At 41.1% G+C, this 20,169-nt stretch overlaps 1 protein-coding gene across 1 annotated transcript; it reads right to left on the reverse strand.

Annotated features, from left to right (window-relative positions):
* Positions 1 to 4,188: 4,188 nt before the first annotated feature.
* On the reverse strand, positions 4,189 to 18,825 carry ckmt2a (creatine kinase, mitochondrial 2a (sarcomeric)). Its single transcript, XM_078271303.1, has 9 exons — positions 18,677 to 18,825; positions 16,383 to 16,581; positions 13,641 to 13,736; positions 13,317 to 13,538; positions 10,361 to 10,446; positions 9,564 to 9,687; positions 7,519 to 7,653; positions 5,081 to 5,206; positions 4,189 to 4,540 (listed from the first exon to the last, which is right to left on the reverse strand). The coding sequence occupies exons 1-9, from the start codon at positions 18,823 to 18,825 to the stop codon at positions 4,424 to 4,426; spliced, it is 1,254 nt and encodes a 417-aa protein (XP_078127429.1). The 3' UTR covers positions 4,189 to 4,423.
* Between the last annotated feature and the right edge of the window lie 1,344 nt (positions 18,826 to 20,169).

Genomic DNA, 20,169 nt, shown 5'->3' on the forward strand with positions numbered 1-20,169 from the left:
ACGCAGCAGGCGTAACAGGGCGTAGCAGGACGTAACAGGGCACTGCAGGGCATGTTCTGCTATAATAACCTGATATTGAATCGAAATGTAATTGCACCGGGACCTTGTGAATTGAAATTGAATCGATTAAGAAAATCATACACAGCCGATACACAGCGCACGTTGGAAATGTCTACATTTATGTCCTAACGATTTACATACCTGAAATGTATAGGCATCTAACAGTTCAAATACAACTTTATGGCAGAACAGTTGCATTAGATTGTACAGGTGTACGTGTATATTCCCCCTTTTGAGTCTCAGTCGTCTCGTGATTTTGTCCCATTTTAAATCGACTGTTTTGTTCCAGGAGCTTGAAGAAATCCGCAAATGTGGGGCGAAGCATTTCCGCAGCATTCAAGTGGACGAAACAAATCTTTTGAACTGGCAAGGCCTTCTTGTTCCTGTGAGTATCGACTTGTGTTGCTCTCGTGTGTAGCAGCTGTCCTGCCATTAACGTCGTTTTTAATCATGAAACGTTTTTTTTTTTTTTTTTTATGTCTCCCAAATCTACAAAGGATTGTCCTCCGTATGACAAGGGAGCATTTCGGATTGAGCTCATCTTCCCCGCGGAGTACCCCTTCAAGCCACCGAAGGTCACGTTCAAGACAAAAATCTACCACCCCAACATCGATGAGAAGGGCCAGGTGTGCCTGCCCATCATCAGTGTCGAGAACTGGAAGCCAGCCACAAGAACGGATCAAGGTGAGGCTTCAGAGATCAGTAATCCTGCCTTTTTTTAAACTTATAACCTCTTATAATCTCATCAAACTTTATTTAGCTTAATCATAGTTCAGCATAGGGCTGCACAGTTGATCGCAATTACATCCAAATCACAATATGGACTAGTGCAATATGCAAATCACAAATTTGAGGTACTGGGACTTTACTTTAAAACTGCATTTTTAATTTATATTCTTTATTGATCCCCAATGGGGAAATAACAATTGACACTCTGTTGTTATTACACACAGGCCTGAAATACTAGAAGTGTTGAAATTAATCAAATAATCGATGAATCGAATCGTGGACGTCGCTGCGTCGATAATCGGCCGGGCCATAATCGATTATTTCTGTTTACAATTGAATGCTGGCCTAACAGCCTTTCTGTTTACATATCCTGGTATGTTTTGCACATTCAGGACGTGCCGTGTGCTCAGCGCTGTAGGTTTATGTATCCAGTTTATTTAGTATTAGAGCACTGCAGAATGTTGTTTTTTTTTAAGCTTAAAAAGCTATGAATTAAATATCGTAGATGGCTTTAATGGAAAAATGTATTTGACGCATCGAGATATCGAATCAAAGACGTGATAATCGTAATCTAATCAGGAGATCAGTGAAGATTTACACTTCTATGAAATACACACACACACACACACACACGCTCAGGTCCTTTACGTGCACTAATGGAGAGATGTCGGAGGGAGGGGGCTGTGACTGCTGAACAGGCAGAGTGCATAAATCCTGTATATTCTTGTTCCCTCTCTCTCCTCCAGTGATTCACAATCTCGTTAGTCTGGTGAACAGCCCTCAGCCAGAGCATCCGCTGAGGGCCGACCTGGCAGAGGAGTACAGCAAAGACCGCGCGAAATTCATGAAGAACGCCGAGGAGTTTACAAAGAAACACAGTGAAAAGCGACCCGTCGACTGACGACACAACGCTGCCGTCGGCCTCCTTTCTGTTTCCTGTTCAAAGAGCCTGCCCCGACTCTCTGTTCTCACCCCCCAAAACAACACAGAGATGCCCTGTTCTCGCGTACCTGCTTGTTTTAGCACTCTCCGACCACTTCTTAATAGAGGCTTGTGTTTCTGTTTCACTTTGCCAAAAAAAAGCAGCAACAAAAGAAAGCAGGACTTTTTGTTGAATAGGCAGGCTCTGGCCTCCAGGTGTCACCGTTTGGTTGTTATGACTTCTTTCTACTGAATTTTTTTGGAGAAAAAAAATAAGAAAATTGTCTGAGGTGGCATCCTGAAAAGTAAAATATCATAAATAAAAAAAAAATTAAAAAAAGTGCTGTTCTGCTTACTTAAATGTTGAATGTTTTTTTTTTCAGATTAATCAGCTAAATCTAAAGCCGTTTATTTTTGTTGTCTTTCTTTGTTTTTCCCCCTCTTAAGATAACACTGTACTTTGTGAAATCACCTGTTGCAGTACACAGAAATTAAAGTTTGTTACTGATGCAGAATTCCCCGTGTAATCTCAGCGATTTGTGAAAATGCAACAACGTTCACGTGTCCCTCGAAAATGTTTTTTTGTTGTATTTTGAGATATTTGAGAGGGAAAAAGTCTCCTATAATTAAAGTTCTTCCACCTCAGTTGGCCTCCCAGGAAGGTGCATATGAAGCGTATACTATAAGAGCATCATATTTAGTGATGGCTCAGACTCAGGCACTTCCAATTATTTTCATCTTAAATTCAGTGGATTTCTCTCTTTTTTTAACAATGTCTTTATTGATTTTTGTTTACTTACAATAAATGGATTTATCTCTTCTAACGCGTTGAAAGCTGTTCAGTTCTGCTTTAAAAGAGTAACGCACAGGGTTACCAACTCCTGCCCGTCTTACTCGTCATAACGCTGACAATGTTTTCATATTAAGAACAAACTCTACAAAGCACTGATTGGTTCTAGCATTGTGATACAGTTTTCAAGCTGCAGTCAAACACTTATATTGGCTTCTCTCCTACAATAAACCCAATGTAATTAGCCAGTTAATATCCTCTTGATAGCTGTCTCTACTCCGTTACACATATAAAGGCAATACATCCAACTGCAGCAGTTCATTAATGAATAAAGATATGTGATGGATGCTTAAACAAAACTGAATTGTTGTGTTTATTAATCCTCAGATTTTATCTTCACTACCCGTTTATGAAAATATGACACGGGTTTTTATAGAGATGTAACGATACGCTCAACTTATGATTCGAAGTTGACGATACAATGTTTTTAACAGGATGATAAACAAAACACATTTGCCTTCCGCGTACTAAGCAGCCTAGGAATGCCTCCCAATCTTTGGGCGCACTCACGGCATTGCAGCATCAGTTTTTTATTTAATCTCCGGCTCCGTCCCACTCCCGTTGATTCCTATGCTCTATTCCGTCCCTATCCCGTTACCAACAGTGAGATTGACTCCCGCGGGAATACCGTGACCTGCAGGAGTCCCGAAAAATGGTCACCCTCTACGACAGATAGTTATTGGTAAGGATTCACAGTGCCACATGTGTGTTTAACATTAAAACATGATTTATAAAATCATTCCAACTACTATTTTAATAGCTTAGTATTCTATGTATAAAGGCTTTAGGCCGCCCTACACGTTACCGTAGCCCCAGTTTAATATGCAACATTTTATACAATATATGTAGTAGGGGGTCCGTCTCTCTCTTTCAGTGAAGGGGTCCTTTGCTTAGAAAACGTTGAAGACCCTGATCTAAAGCTTTAAGTGCAACATAATAAAATAATGGATTTTTATCACCCCTATTATTCTTTTCATAGATTGATCGTGCGATAAGTTTTAGAATTACAGTTTTGGGAGACGGAAAACAAAGCCATGGAGTCCGATAACTGTTGTAAAATGTAACTAAGTATTCCAACCTTTACTTAAGTAAAAGTAGGTACACCACAGTGTAAAAATACTCTGCAAGTAATAGTTCTGCATTTAAACCCTTCTTAAATAAAAGTATTAGCATCAAAACACACTTTAAAATATCTAAACGTATTCCTGCAGAATGGTCCTTCTCAGAATAATATATGTTATATTACTGGATTATAATTATTGACGATTCAATGTTGAAAAATAGGGATTATTTTAGTTACTTTATATGCTGCTACCTTGTGAATTTCCTGCCTTATCTGAATGCATCATATTTTACTTGTTGAGTATATTTTGGATTTATCTAAATCTGCAAAGTAACTAAAGCTGTCAAATAAATGTAGTAAAGAGGACAAAATGTGCCTCTGAATTGTAGTGAAGTTATAGCAGCAGAAAAAGGAAATACTCACGTAAAGTACAAGTACCTCAACATTGTACTTAAGTACAGTTCTTGAGTAACTGTACCTAGTTACTTTGTGGACTTGCAATACGTTGAGCTCTCAGGGCCACCGTAGAAAAGCAAAACGCAGTCAAAGTGTTTAATACTGTTGGTTTTATTGAAGTCAGGGTAACAGTGAAGACCTTAAACTTGAGGTAGAATTGCCCCCTAACTGCAGTTCATGTTTAAGATTAGGTTCCCCTAAAGATTTTGCAATCGTTGGAGGAGGAATAAAGAAACCTCCTCCTGTTCTGTAGCAGTGGACGGACGTGGTTCTGAGGTTTGGGATGGAGCCCCGAGCAGAGAGCGGCCCTCCTGCTAACACTGAGGCACCCATGCATCAGGCTTTTACTTCCTGAACTGAGTAATGGGAGCTGGGACTTTGATGTCCTGTCCCTTCTCTAGCTTCTTCTCACACTCAATCAGGTGGTTGACCCCATCGACCAATAGCTGGACCAGCTCCACCTGGAGAAAAACACAGAAAAACACACTAAAGTTCATTTCTACAACAAAATATTGTCTCAGAGAGTTTGAGATGACAACAAACTTTGGTTATCAAAGGCCAAATAATAAAAAAATGAAGTTACTGTACATTATGTCAGGGACATTTTATCAGAATACAGCATAGGAAATATTGGAAAGGATAGAAAAACAATGTTATTCTGCTAAATAAAACATCACATGCATTATTACTTTCACTTGTTTTCATTTTCAACAGATTGTACTATGTCCGAATACAATACACATTTTCTATAGGCTCAGTCCGCCACTTTAAAAAAAACCCAAAACATATCCAGTGCTGGTCATGTGACAAGGGTTGGGAAGATTGTCAGAACAGGCAGCCAAGTCACAGAACTCTGGTCCAATGGAAAATTTAAAAATGTAAAATGTTGGAAAAAGCAAAAACAAACTGAAAAAAAGGTTTTTCAAGGTTGACGGGAAGACAACACAAGGGTTAACATGACCAAAGAAAGAAAAACATCTACAAAAGACATTTTTCCTCACCTCAGATTTGCCGAGACGGTCGTTGTTGGAAATGTCGAAGGTGTCTCCGGTAGCAGCCGTGTCCACACCGCCGGTGCCTCTTTTCTGCAACCGCAGGTTGTCGAGGATTTTGGAGAAACGTGGATCCTGCAGAGTGATTTCAATCATTCGTAACTTGTTACTACAGTCAAAAGTCAAATTCCACTTTTTTCCAAGAGCACATATGCAGAAGTTTACATTGATTGATCAGTCCGTCCAGAAAAACGTGATTATGTGATCGCATAATTCAACGCATAATCAGCCAAAGTCCGCATATTTATGTGGGGGGGGGGGGGCGCCGCACTTTCGCCGCATAAATTACCCATTTCTGCGCAAAGTATGCAGGGCTTGCATGATTTCATAATCCCCGCATTGTTGTTGCAAAAAAATCCCATATATATTAGCAGAAAGTTGAAAAATGTTGCGTTTACTTCACACAAGAGCAGCCGTTTTCCCCTGTTGCCATGGGAACGTTATGAAGTGACGTTATGAAGTGACGTTGTGAAGTGACGTTGTGAAGTGACGTGATGAGGTGACGTGATGAGGAGACGGCCGACCATCGGCAGAAAAGTCAGCCGGACTGATCAGTCGGGTCCCCGAGGTCCAAAACAATGCCTCAAAACACACTGAGGCGACGCCAAGTTAAGCGTACACACGTAATACGTCTCCATAGCAGCAGGCGGCACTGCTCTGTGTTGTTTCCCAGAAAATGAAAACCGGCAGCTAATAGGACGAACGCGTCACGTGGGTCTTTTTTCTCCGGAAATTAACAGCCAGACTGTCATGGCGGCTCGTTCAGAATACGATCTCATATTGGACTAAAATAGTTCACCGAAACGTGTTTCTGAAAACATTTTAAGTGAGAAATAGGCCGTGCAGTTGCTGAATCTGTCTTCATTTCAGATCAACAAAGGTCAGTTTAAAAGATTTTCCTCAGATTTTGAGAGACTCACTCGCTTGCCATTTCCGGGCGAGTCCCGACTGCCCCGTCTCCGACTGAACATGTCGGGTCAGCCAAAATGAAGGCCGGCGGCTCCTCGGACGGACGACGGCACGGAACACACCGAACAGACTCGAGTCACCGACCTCGCCAGACTGTCCGACGGCCGATTATCGGCTCTGTGTTTCAGCGCCCTTATTGTGTGACTTTCGTGTTTTGAAGGGTTAGGAACCAGTGGTGTAGTCTACGTGATACGCAGGTATACGCAGTATACCCACTAGGAAAGCTCCAGGATTTCCATATAGCCACTTAAAAATGCGCAATGACACACAACAACAAACTTTCCATTATATTTTTGATATATTTTTAATTGTCATCTGTGGGTTTTTTCATCGCATAGGCTAAATAAAGGTATTTCCTCTGTAAACTGGTGCATGAAAGTGTGTCAGAATGCAGGAAATGAAGTCTTTTCCTGGGGGAGGACACCCAGACCCCCCACTATGATATGCCCCCCCACCCACATATATAGGCCCATACATATACAGGACAGTATACCCACCACAATACATTAGACTACACCACTGTCTGGCTCCAGTCGACGTTTTTTAAACTGTTGTCGTGCCGACCGCCTCTACTGTAGCTAACACACTGACTATGGAGATATAGCTCATACAACCACACTTCAAAAATCTGAATTGTCCCTTTAAGTTGAGAATGAAAGTTAATGTTGACGTTGCAAACACGAGTTGACAAATCAATCTCAGCAGAAGGTGCCGTCAGTAGCTGTTCAGGAGGCATCGATTGTACCACACAATCTCCTTCAGGAGATGGAGAATAAAGGATAAGGGTGGTGATATTCTATATTTTAACAACTTATATTTGAACAAATCCCATGAAAAGAACCAAAAACAATACGTTCTCAATATGTTCTGATTTCCAGACCCTGAACCCTGTGGCTTTAAAAAGTTTTTTTTTAAAACAAACGCGGAGGAAATAGTGCGTTTGATGGGGACTATTTTCAGTGGCAGATTAATCCACATTTGGTACTCTAGTGAGTATTTTAGGCAGCAGGACCATGGGTGTGGGGTTGAGTCAAAATAAACTGCAGTGTGTGTGTTCATTATGAAGAAACATGTCAGCCAGTGCAACAGTGTGGCTCATTGGTGTGTTTTTATGGTACAGACAGAGGAAGAAGATATACTGTAGCAGGCTGTGATACACACACACACACACACACACACACACACACACACACACACACACACACACACACCATCCATCTACAGAGGAAGATCATGTGATCAAAAGCTCCAGAATAGCCGCTAAATGGACCTCACGGTGAGAGGTTAAATTTGTATCTATGTGTTCCCGTTGAGTTGTAACTGTTTTTTGGGAATGTGTGTGTGTGTGTGTATGTGTGTGTGTGTGTGTGTGTGTGTGTGTGTGTGTGTGTGTGTGTGTGTCTGTGCGCGCGCGTTACCTGGCTGAGTTTTGGCAGGCGCACATGCACCCCCGCCCTGAGGCCGGTGCCCAGGTTGGAGGGACATGTGAGGATGTAGCCCAGACGCTCGTTCCACATGAACTCCCAGCCCCTCTCCTGGATCAGGTGCTCTACCTGTGAAACATGATGACATCACGTGAGAAGAGTTGACCAGTCACATTTTAAGTTTTTTTAGATTAACAAATTGAATGTTTCTTGATGAGCTGAGAAAATTCTCCTGCATCTTGTGTTACTAACACTTGTAAACTAACCGGTCGACCTGAGAAATGTATCGTCTTAAAGCGACACATACTGTGATCCATCTCTGCAAAAAAAAACTGAGATATATTTTCTACATATTGTTGTTCTTTGAATATTATCTGGGTAATTTAAAGATTTGGTTTCACAGGCACAGTGAAAATAAAGGTTTGGCCTCAGTGAGAAGGGAAATCCAATCTGTCCACAGAATTACTAGACAGTATCCAACATTTAAAAGGTCCAGTGTGTAACGTGTTTAGTTGTTCATTATCAAAATCTGTGTTGCCCGTTCACAAACTTGTCCTTTTTCATGAATATTTACCTCCACCATCAATTCCAAGTATTCCTTTTGGCTTGAAATTGTACATTTGTATTTGCATGAACTGGGGTAGACGCTCCATATTCATGCTCCATCTAGAAATACGTTAGCCGGTAAGGGACATACAGGACATACTGCTCCGCCTTTCGTGTTTTCGCTGTCACATGAGAAACTCACAGGTGCTGCTAATGCTGCTAATGGGTATCGTAGCTTCCTGGCCCTTCTTGAAGCGTGAAGGCTGCCGTAGCTGTAATACGTACTTTGAACTGCGTGGCGCGACAGAGTTGATTGTGATATATGATCGCTAGATGGGAGAAATTCCTACACACTTTTAGAGTTTTCTTGACATCCGGGTGTCAGTCTTTGACCCTCACCTTCCGCTCTCTATGTGTTGCCGTTCTCAAAGTATGTTCCCTTCCGTTAACAACAACAAACTTCGAGCTAGCTAGCTACATGCTGAAAGTTTTGAAGAAAATTTGGATCGTGCAACAAGGCAGGCCTGCTTGTTTTTTTCGGGGAATGATTGTAAAGATTTACAAAGAATATGTTTACGGCATTTCCTCTCTAACTGGGACGTTTAGGAACCTATTGGTGGGATTGCTGTGGACGAAGTACACACCAAGGTACACTGGTAAGAGAAAATGGCGTTTAACCATGTTTACAGCTAATTAATATAGCTCACGTTACTGTATTGTGTGAACTTCATTTAATATTGTACGTGGTGTTTTCTTTTGTGGGGTGCAAATGTTCCACCAAAACAACTTCCTTCCCAGGACTATTTGGCAGAGCCACCGTCGCTGCGTCCAGAGCTTAGCGCCGCCCAAGACGATTGTGATTGGTTTTAAGAAATGCAAACAACCCAGTGTGTTTTTTTTCTTCCTATCCCAGAATGCATCTGTGGTATAGTCAGACCTTCCTCCACAGCGCTGTGGAGATATGCTGCGTTCCAGGCAAACCGTGTTTTCACAACCTTCTCCCCGTGAAAGTGACCTGGAACGGCAGTCAAACCCGTAACTTACTCCCCGCGAACTCGTACCAGATCGTTGTACTCCCAGTTACAGTTTTTGACGTCACACACACATAAACAACAATGGCGACCCCGGTTGACGCTGTACAGACGCCGGTGATTAACGGTGAGAAATAGAAATAAATAGACATAAATAGGCAACGTAAAGTAATTCCGCACATTGTAATCAAAACCATACACATACGATTGTGTACTACTGCAGGTTATGTTTATTAAATGAAGCCCAAAATATGTCGCCGACTAGAAATGGCTAGTATCAGCTAGCGCTCGCTAACGTCAGCGTTAGGTAGCCGCTAGCTAACGTTAACGTTAGGTAGCCTAACCTGAACCCTAGAACGCTACCAAGTCGTGAGTCGTGACTTGAAGTCGTAACTTGCGGGCTAAAATTGTGGCTGGAACGCAGCATTAATCTCGCCCTAAAGCAACTTGTCTCCACTGTACCTGTTTAAGTCCTCTGCAGAATCTCTCAAACACTCTCTTCATGTTGCCTCCCTTCTCCATGGAGATGACTCTGGTGTGGTCCTCCTCATTCACCCAGATCAAGAAGGTCTTCTCATTGTTGTGCCTGAAGAGAACCAGAACAAAAGACTCAATAGGGAGCTCTCCAGGTGAAACATGCTTTCTGCTATCTTTTCATTAACTGGAGATGACTCATGGCCATAAAGGACCTTTAATATTCATGCTGCTTGTCTGTGCAGAATTAATATGTGAGAGAGTAATGGACAATACACACCAAATGGAAAACACAAAAAGTAGTCCCCGTCTGTATTTTTTCCACCAACATGCGTCAAAATCAGGGCAATAACTGAATTATTTCTTTTATGTGTCAGAGGGTGTAGAAAAATCTATCGTTGCTGTCAGGCAGAAACCTTGTATCTTCCATATTTTGTCATTTTAATTCATTTAAAAAAATAAATCATATATGCTATTGGTCCCCTTTAACATCTGTCAGTGGGTTTTACAATTATAAACAGTGACAAGGCAATTTCATCTGACTTTTTGTAACTGTTAATAGCTTAATAAAATGTTTTCAAAGGATTTTTTTCCCATATTTAATTTAGTCAAATTACTAAACAGAAAAAAACTGTAAATCTCCATATTTAAATGGCTAAAAACAGCATTTTCTGCCATTTGTGTAAAATTACAATCCACCCCTGAGTGTATCTCTGAAATGGATCAGGATGTTAAAGTGTAAATAGTGACACAGCAGACATGCAGGAGAGCTGAGTCGACCCTACCAGATGCCCCTGGCGTCTGGCCAGTCGCGGGCCATAAAGGCACATGTCAACAAAGGAGAGACAGGTTTGTCAAACAGGAAGTGGTCCTGAAGGAGGGAGGGGCAAAGGGGAGGTCGAAACGGGTAGAAAACAGAGGAAGGAGTATGTTAAAGAGGGTAACTTCTATAACTACGTGAACAGACTTCTGTGGTTGAGAGGAGAGAATAGAACAAAGGTTCGGGAGGACTTCACAGGACAGGAGAGGGTTTGGGTCTGATTGCATTTCCTCCCACAACACTAACAGCACTGGGGTGGGACTTCTTACCAGATCCCCCTGGAATCGGGCCAGTCTCGGGCCATGAAGGCCGAGGTGAGTAATGGAGACACGGGCTTGTCAAACAAGAAGTGGTCCTTGTGTGGTGCAGCGTGAAATAATCAGAACAGGAAGGTCAACCAAAAAAAGAAACTATTGCGATAACGTTGTTGAATATCGCAATAACAATATGACCTGCGATAAATAAACTGATATTAAAGTGTCTCAGTTCTGCTGCTTTACGTATTCTGCTAAAATACAACAAACTGCTTGTTGAATTTTAAACAAATGAAAGGAAATCATTTCAAACATTCTTTTATTGAACAAATTGAACTGAATATAAAAGGCAACATTAAAAAGGAATTTTGAATTTGAATTTTAAAGTGCAGTTTTCTACTGATATTTTCTTTCAAATGACACAAAATAGTGTCTTTCGTGATATGTTTTTTGCGCCAGTTTACATCGCAATGACAATAAAAAAACGTATATTGTGCAGCCCTAGAACCTACTAGAGCTGTGCTCGACTAAAGAAATCCTTAGACGACTAAGAGTCACATGATGTTGTTGATTAGTAGGGGTGGGAATCACCAGACGCCCGATAGTATCACGATACTAATGTCACATTACGATATTGCAATATTTTTGTGTTGTCCTCCCAGGTGAAAACTGAAAACACTTTTGCTTTTTTCGACGTTTTCTATGCTTTTCCCCCAGCTTCCGCCAACTTATTACCACAAGTTTTACAATTATTTTTTCAAAATTCATGGTCAATAAACCTCATTTATATGATTTTATACCTAAAAAGTTAAAGTTAAAAAGCAGAAATTATGAAATATTCTAACAATTAAGTTAAAATGCGAGGAAGACTTTTGTCAGAGTTTAGTCAGGAAATTGTTTTTAAACCATTTAAACCGATTTTTTTTTGTTTTTTTCAAATGCTGTAAAATATAACATCCGGAATTCAAGGATATTGCGAAGAACGTTGTATTGAACCAACCGTGTTTTATTGGGGGGCAATTTGGTTAAAAGAAACCCATATTTTTTGTGTAGAAACTTAGAAAACGGGTCAAGTTTGACCCCGAGGAAAAACAGGAGGGTTAAATGATTAAACAATTGTTGCGATATTCTGCCATTTGTTGCAATTTTTTCCAACTTCAAATTACATTATATCCCCAAAAGAAAACTTTGTCAACATCAGACTTCACCGGAAGAAGAAAAAAATAGTCAACTCCACCATCTAGTGCAGTGGCTCTCAAACTTTTTTCAATAATGTACCCCTTTTGAATTGTTTCTTTAAGCCAAGTTCCCCCTGACCAGCACTAATCATGTTTGGTAGAAAAAAAGGTCTCTATAAAGAGGAACAATACAGCGCTGTCAGCGATAGATTTACTAAACAACAGCATTGTAACTGAAAAAACATTTAAATGCTGATGAGAAAAGGAGACAAACCCTTTGAAAAAAAATGGTAGAAAGAAGGAAGGCAGTAGCCAAAGGCAAGAATAGGTTGAAAATAGTCGGAAAAAAACCTTCAAAAACAGTGACATAACTTCGAAAAAGAAAAAAAGTAGAAGGAAGGAAGGCAACACAAATGTCACATTTTTGGTAGGAAAAAAGTCTCCATAAAGAGGAACAATGTTCTGGACAACAGCCTTGTAACTATTAAACAATTTGTTGTTAAATATCTCACGTACCCCCTGCAGTCCTCCAAAGTACCCCTAGGGGTACATGGACCCCCATTTGAGAAATACTGATCTAGTGGACTGAAAAAGCAATGGATGTTATTATTCTAGTAGTTCTTTTATGCAATTTATATAATAACAGATAGAAAGTTGGCAACCGGGTGTCGATACAGTATTGCCACGGAAAATATTGCAATACTATGCTGTATCGATTCCCCTCTACCCCCCTATCAATTAGCTGATTTAATCAACAGATTCTGTGTGCTTTGAGTTGTTGTTAAGACTAGAAAAGAGCAATATAAATGCAGTCCATTTACCGTCTGTAAAACTGTAAAAGCACCACTTTAAATCTTGTGTTTACCAGAAATGTGCTCATACGTTTCTGGAAATAAGTCATTCAGCATGAAAAAAATCATAAAAAATGACTAATTGCCTTCACAAATCTTAGTCGACTAAGAGTAAAAGGATTAATTAATCTACTAATCAACTAAAAAGGTGGCTGGGGCTGCACTATATAAAGAAAATATGAATCTCGTGATAACGATATTACTTACCGATAAATAGTGTACTTGGCTCTGCATTTCTGCTGCTTTTATTATTCTGCTAAAATACAACAAATTGCCTGTTGGATTTAAAACAAAGAATAGGAAATAATTTCCAACATTCTTCTATTGAACAAATTGAACATTGAATTCTTCTTTCAGCTACCACAAACCGTCTGAGCATCCATTGCGATATGTTGGAGCCTTTTGCGATGTGTAGGCTATATTACGCAAGTTGATATCGCGATGACAATAAAAAAACGATATATTGTGCAGCCCTAGAATTACCTGGGGGACTAATCCCTACTCGTCTATGAGTAATCGGGATTTACACAAAGTCCCAGTTATGACTTTAGGTAAGTTCTGTCAAATCAAAGATCACGGGGATCTGGGAAGTTCTATTATTTTGTAGTTTCTCTGTATAAAACCACGCTGAAACTCACATCAATGAGCTGCTGCTGCTCCTTCTCTGTCATGTCTCCCAGGCCGTAGTAGCGTCCGGCCAGGTCTCCCTTTAGGCCGGCCAGGGCCGTCACAACCACGCGCTCCACCTCCCGACGCTCGGCCCTGGAACAGGCTGGGGGCAGGCTCAGCCCGCGGATACTGCGGCCGGTCCGGACACGGGACGACAGGACGTAGTTTTCGTCGAACACGGCATTGGTTATCTGGAGGTCGGGGATACAGGCGAGAAAGACAGGAGGACAAATGTTGTTTAACACTTGAAGGGACGGCAGGTGGACGGAGGAATCGTGTAGCGGTGTACACACCTTGGAGGAGTCCAGGTCAGTCGGGTGTTTCATGGTTCTGGGGTCGTAGCCGTTGTGCCGGTCTTTGATGACGGGGTCAAAGAGTTCAGCAAACACCTGGAGGGAACAGAAAGCAAAGTCAAGGCTGTAGGTTTGGTTTCAGAAGTGTTTTTTAAAACAAACAAACAAAAAATGTCTTTGAAGCTCTGCTTAAAACCATGTTTAGTCTATAGAGAGCTGATATCTTATGATAAATAACCTGCGTTTGCCTTTAATTGATTAATTCCAACGTCTTTTCTGAGAATATCACAGGTGATAAAATATAGATTAAAGGTCCCATATTATGCTCATTTTCACGTTCATACTTTATTTGGGGTTTCTTCTAGAATATGTTCATGCTTTAATGTTTAAAAACACTTTATTTTTCTCATACTGTCTGTCTGAATATACCTGTATGAAACGCTCCATTTTAGCGCCTGTTTCTTTAAGACCCCCTCCTGAAAAAGCCCAGTCTGCTCTGATTGGCCGGGCCTTCCTCATCCGCGCCAGGCAAGCCCCCAGGAACAGCGGCATGTCTTAAAGCAACCATGGGCTTAGCGGCCAATGGTGGCACTGCACCCAGAAAGACTTTTCACATAGACTTTGCATGGCAGATATTTTTTTTGGGGTCAACTTACCAGCACGAACACTTAAAGGGTCCTTGTTTAAAACGTCATGTTTTAAGTAACATTCACTAGTAATCGAATCCAGAGTTATTAAACTAGGCAAGATGAACGTGCATAAATGACGCGAGCAGACCCGCTGTACTGCGGCCGCACACATCGCCCTGCACTGCGCAGGCTCATATGACTGTTCTCCCAAGGTCCTGTAGCTGTAATAATGGATATAGCTAATGGCTGTAATTCACCATATGTTCTACTAATACATCCATGGTATTATCTTATGATACACCTGAGGGATTTATGGATGTATGTATGCTGTAAAACCTGTAACGTGGATGTAACGTCGGGGCTATCGGCTAGCAGCTAACATCAGTGGTAGCTAGCATGGATGTATTAAGAGAATGGTAACACGATACATACCGTATATGCCTACATAACGTTACTACAGACATAGCTAGATACTAGCTAGCGCTAGCTACTAAGGTTAGCTAGCTAATATCTAGCTAGTAGCACGACATCGCCTTGGTTCTCTAAATACATCCATTGTTTAGTTAGATAAGCATTTAAACGATCAGGAACAACGAAAACACAATGTTTAACGTTAGTGAATATTTAAGACAATGAAACGGCGAGTTCATGAGTTTGCCACGTGTACCATGGATGTATTAAGAGAATGACGTACTATATACTTGTAAGAGACACGAGAGAGAAGCTCAAGAACGTGCAGTGTTGCTACAACAACACAAACAAACTGTTGTTGGTGAGCATGTCCATCATGACGTCATGGGCCAGTCAATGCGGAAGATTGAGCTCCATGATTGCTTTTGAGCAACTCTCTTTAGAATAAATGGTGCTTCGCGCCGAACGCTGTATCCAGTTCTCTTAATACATCCATGGCGCCAGGCCCCCAGGAAGTGAGCTGGGCTTTGAAGCCAATTTGACATAGTGGCCAAACAGTGGAACTTTTTTGTCCGTCACGTGATGCCATGGGGCCCAAAAAGACTTTTTCCCGTAGACACGTCAGTAAATCAGTGGATACATTTTTTGAGCGTCACAACCCCCGCAAAATGACTCATTTTACTATCAGAATTCGATCCATTCGGCCCGATAACAGCGGAGGTCTCTAGTGCGCCTGCTCTATGGGCTTCACAGTGAGGAAGCAGCACTGATCATCCGGGTCATTTTATACACGGCAGTTGAACTTTTTTGGCTTCATGGGCTACTGAGCAACTCTCACAGGAATAAACGAGGCTCCGCCCTGAACGCTTTATCCAGGTTTATTATACATCCATGATCTGTACTCTTGGCGTCTCTGCACAGTCATTGCAGCCGGGGAATGACTGTAACTGCACTGTAGTGGCACTTTCTACCTATATATAGTATAGTTGTGACATCACAACCGTACAGAAGTCCTGAATACGGGCAGTGTGCATTTTGCTGTGGAATGAGCATTTTAATACTTTCACAGTATTTATATAGCATCTTGACCTGCTTTATTATAATAATTATTATTAAAAATATAATAATAATAATTTATAATAATAAAAAAACTTAGAAATCTCACTTTTTATAATATGGGACTTTAAATGTTCTTGTTATCCAACACAGGAGTTGCCACAACTCCCTCCAGCTAAGCACTCGCTGAACCGCTAGCTGCTCATTACATGTCATTTAGCTGACGCTTTTATCCAAAGCGACTTACAATTGCTACATACGTCAGAGGCTGCACGCCTCTGGAGCAACTATTGGTTAAGTGTCTTTCTCAGGGACACACTGGTTGATGTATCGCAGTGGGAATTGAACCAGCTCTCCCACACCAAAGGCATGTGTCATATCCACTGCACCATCACCACCCATTACTGGCCAAGCTTATTACTCAGCATATTCATATTATTATGAACTCATATCTTCTCTCGTCTAGATTTTGGCAGCTGGACAGTCAGAGGAAATTCAGAGATATTTTAAAGAGTAAATAAACTCAAACTGTTAAAAATGTCCATCCCCAGTGGTGCTTTAATTACACCCTTAATCAAAGTACAAATCATTTAACTCGAGGAGACGTTGAACTGATGTAGACACTAACTGTGACCTTTGACCTCACCTCGTAGCTCTCCTCATCGCCAGCCACACAGCCCACCGTCTTGATGAACGGGTGCCCGGGGTTGTCCACTCCGGTTTGGATGCTCTGGTCCAGGGTCCAGTTGTTGGGGGTGACCTTGTCCCTCAGTTTGGCATAGATGGCGGGAGTCAGAGCCGCGGCCATGCAGTTGTTGTGTTTCCTCAGGTCGGGGAAGTCCGAGCTGCAGAAGCAGGAGAGGTGGAAAGATTTGAGTAACTGTACGTAATCTGAAAATCCTGCTTTTACTGCCAACTAGTGGTGACAATGTGCTTTTTCAACAACCCATGCTGCTGTGATCACATTTAGGGTTAAATTAAGTATAATCAAATATTGACAGATGTGCTTGAATGTTTTGTCTTATGTTCTGATTTTTGTGCAGGCTGCAGTATAGTTCATAAACCCGCCCCCTCTATGTTAGTGGATAGAACATGGGACTAAAAACTCAATGTCAAATATACTTTTCCCAGTTTCCTACCTCGTTTCATCATCGCAAATTATGCAAAATTGTCATGCCTCAGAATAATGGTCACATCAAACCAGAAAGAAGAGAAAAATATTTCATTAGTCATAACTGGAATAAAGTGAAGTTAAAAAAAAAAAAAAAATGTTATTGGCAAGTGAAAAAAGATGTCCGTTCTCAGTGTTTGGTGTGAGTGCAGTGGATGGATAACCTTGACGAGTCCAAGCTCTATAATTATCTGCCTCAACAACATAGAAACTGACTACGTGCTTCACCTCACTTGCACATTTCAGAGCAATGACTCATTGCTTTGTTTCCACTACAGAAGCAGCTGGAGGGCAGTGGTGGGATGTAACTTAGTACATTTACTCAAGTAAATATGTACAATTTGGACGTACTTGTACTTTACTTGAGTATTTCCATTTTATGCAACTTTAAACTACTACTTCATACTTAAGAGGTAAATATTGTACTCTGTACTCCACTACATTTGTCTGACAGCTTTAGTTACTTTTCAGATGCCCTCCCCTTCCTGTCCAGTGAAAACCACGTATCTCCAGATGTGTTGATGTTGAATGTTTGTGATGAACTGAAGGATGAAGTGTTGAGAAAATTCTCCTTCTTAAGAGGCAGGTTCACAGCTAATTCTTAGCACAGTCTTTGTTAACTCTGTATGATCGGAGACCATTTGACTAGAAAAGAGCCATTTTTAACTGGAGTCTTGCTGTGATTGTCTCCATTAGATAGACCATTGGAAAGGAAGGATTAAACATGTCTACTGTTGGAGGGTGGAGCCTCAGCCAGGCAACTGTGATCATCTTCTTGGCTATTACGAGTAGAATTTCAAATAAATTTATTGTTCTTAAGTATATTCAGCGGAGAAAAAGCTACAACAGCTAAGTTCAGGCAACAACAAAACAAAGAAAAGTTTAGGGAAAAGATTGGGGTCTGGATTAAAACACTCCCGTTTGCTGAAAGTATTAAAATAGTATTATATTATATTATATTATATAATTTCCATTCATAGCTTTACCCCCTCCGTTGACAATTCCTGACAATGGACACCTCGTCGGGCATTAAAGGACAAATCCATCGCAAAATGAACCTAGGGGTTGATAACACGTGTACAGAGTCGACCGTTCTCTGGGATTTGTTTTCATGCTAATCGAATGTGACCAGTTTTAGCGCAAACCGCTAATTAGCTTATAACGCTCGTCGTCAGAGCACGGATAAAGTGTACAAACAGTTTATTAAAAAGATAGTTTAGAAAGACAGAAGACCATTCACGTACACAAGCAGGCGCCGTCTTGGGAAAACAGTCACGACCAGTCGAACGACGAACGCCGTGCTTGAGCTATGTTACTGGTTACTGGTTACACGGCGTTCGACTGATCGTGACTGTTTTCCCAAGATGGCGCCTGCTTGTGTACGTGAACGGTACAGTCTTTACAATCTATCTTTTAAATAAACTGTCTGTACACTTACAAAGTTCTCAATGCTTCGGTTTACATGTAGGGACCCTCATTATGCTACCGTGGAAGTGTGGTGCTATTTTGAGCCTTGTTAGTGGTGTAGAAATAGTGATTTCTTTTTACTTTACCCGTGCCCCGACGACTAGCATTATAAGCTAATTAGCAGTTTGTGCTAAAACTGGTCACAACACATTCGATTAGCATGAAAACAAATCCCAGAGAACGGTCAACTTGGTGCACGTGTTATTAACCCCTAGGTTCATTTTGCGCCGGATTTGTCTTTTAACCCACATGTTGCACACGCCTTCCTTGTTGTATCTGGTGTTGGTGCGACCCAATCTTACCTGGGAGGATAGAGCTTTGTCTTCTTGTCAGCAGCCAGGGGGCCATTTTCGCTCATCAGGAAGCCAGTGGCCATCGTTCCTGCGCCCAAGCTGGCCAACAGAGCTGCCGTGTTTCGGCTGGAGATCAAGCGTGTGAAAGAGCTCGCCATCTTTCTGATGGTTGTTGACTCTTTTTGTCAGTAAGAAATGAGCTGGAGAGAAAAAAATAACAGAAATATTTAGACAGAAGAGATTTGATCTTCGTTGATGAGGGTCAGTACATGTAAAACAGTGGTTCCTAAAGTGGGGTCCTTGAGGGGGTTCCCAGCAAAAAAGGGAATAATTTATGTTCACTACCTTTAATTGCATCTGTAACACAATGGCAGAATATATGACCGTTTTGGTCATGGGTTTCATTCACTTTCTGTAATAAAACATAACGCAGAACTCCAGATGGGGGACGCTGGGAAGAAATCTTATCAAATGGGGGTCCGTGGTCTATTTGTCAGTTCAGAGGTTCTTCACATGTAAAAGTTTGGTAAACCAGAGAAGTAAAACACAGAATAGACATTCATAGTACTCGAGCATAGCCTTAGTTATCTTTTTGGATTGGAATCAGCGGTTTCATTCATGCTTCACAATCAATTAATTTATCTCATCCAATCATATTCAGGCAGCAGGTGCACGCCAGCATTTAAAACCGCTACATAAATCTCTAAACCTTTCACGTCACGTTCCACTTCGGTAAACGTGAATTTGCGTCGTTGACTCAAAGCAAACTGTCTTGACAGTGAGGACCTTTGGAAAGGAACGGAGAGCCAGAAATGGAGGAAGTTATCGTGGCTTATTAGCTTTGTTGTATCATCCACTTCTGTGGGAGTATAAACTGCTGAAAGAGACATAGGCCTAGTTTATGCTATAAGATAGGAGTTGATAGTTCAATTAGCCTGTCTTTTAAAAAAAAAAAAATACTGTACTGTATTTTATGTCCCATTAGCGACAAGGCAACTTGCTTTTTTCTTCTCTTGAAAAACTCTTTATTGAATAAAATGATGTAGAAACCTGAGAACAAAATGGCTGAGAGCAGTAACAGGCCCAGAACAGATTAAAAATAAGAGCGCTAGGAGAGCTATTGTGATTTACAAGCACTAACATGTTCTCAGATGGCTAGCAATGCTAACGGTTAGCTAGCCATGCTACAGTATTTCACCATCTAACCCAGCGAGTAGTTACTACGTCCCAATGTGTCTAAAATTAAATATTGGCAAAGCTGTGCAGACGAATTTCTGTACAACACAATATCAAAAAAATAATATATTTTCTTTGGTACTGATTTATGCTGTATGTGTTTAGTAAGGGGGGATTAGTTCTTTTAAGAGAAGCCAGAGAAAGCAGAGACTTTCCCACTAAATCTAAGACCAGTTCAGATCAAAGTTTCGTGACGAGACAAGTTCAAACTTGCAACTTCTTTCAACGAGTCGGTCTGCAGCTTTCTAAAACCTGCCAGTTCACAC

The sequence above is a fragment of the Sander vitreus genome, chromosome 16 (genome assembly GCF_031162955.1).
Source record: "Sander vitreus isolate 19-12246 chromosome 16, sanVit1, whole genome shotgun sequence".
NCBI classification, from domain to species: domain Eukaryota; kingdom Metazoa; phylum Chordata; class Actinopteri; order Perciformes; family Percidae; genus Sander; species Sander vitreus.

What these genes read in the sequence shown, in the direction of transcription:
- ckmt2a (XM_078271303.1), bottom strand. Translation starts at nt 18,825, where the DNA reads ATGGCGAGCTCTTTCACACGCTTGATCTCCAGCCGAAACACGGCAGCT. An exon ending in AGCAGCAGCAGCTCATTGAT is followed by an intron (nt 10,447 to 13,316) that starts GTGAGTTTCAGC and finishes TCCCTCCTTCAG; the next exon opens with GACCACTTCCTGTTTGACAA. An exon ending in CCAGACGCCAGGGGCATCTG is followed by an intron (nt 9,688 to 10,360) that starts GTAGGGTCGACT and finishes GGTTCTCTTCAG; the next exon opens with GCACAACAATGAGAAGACCT.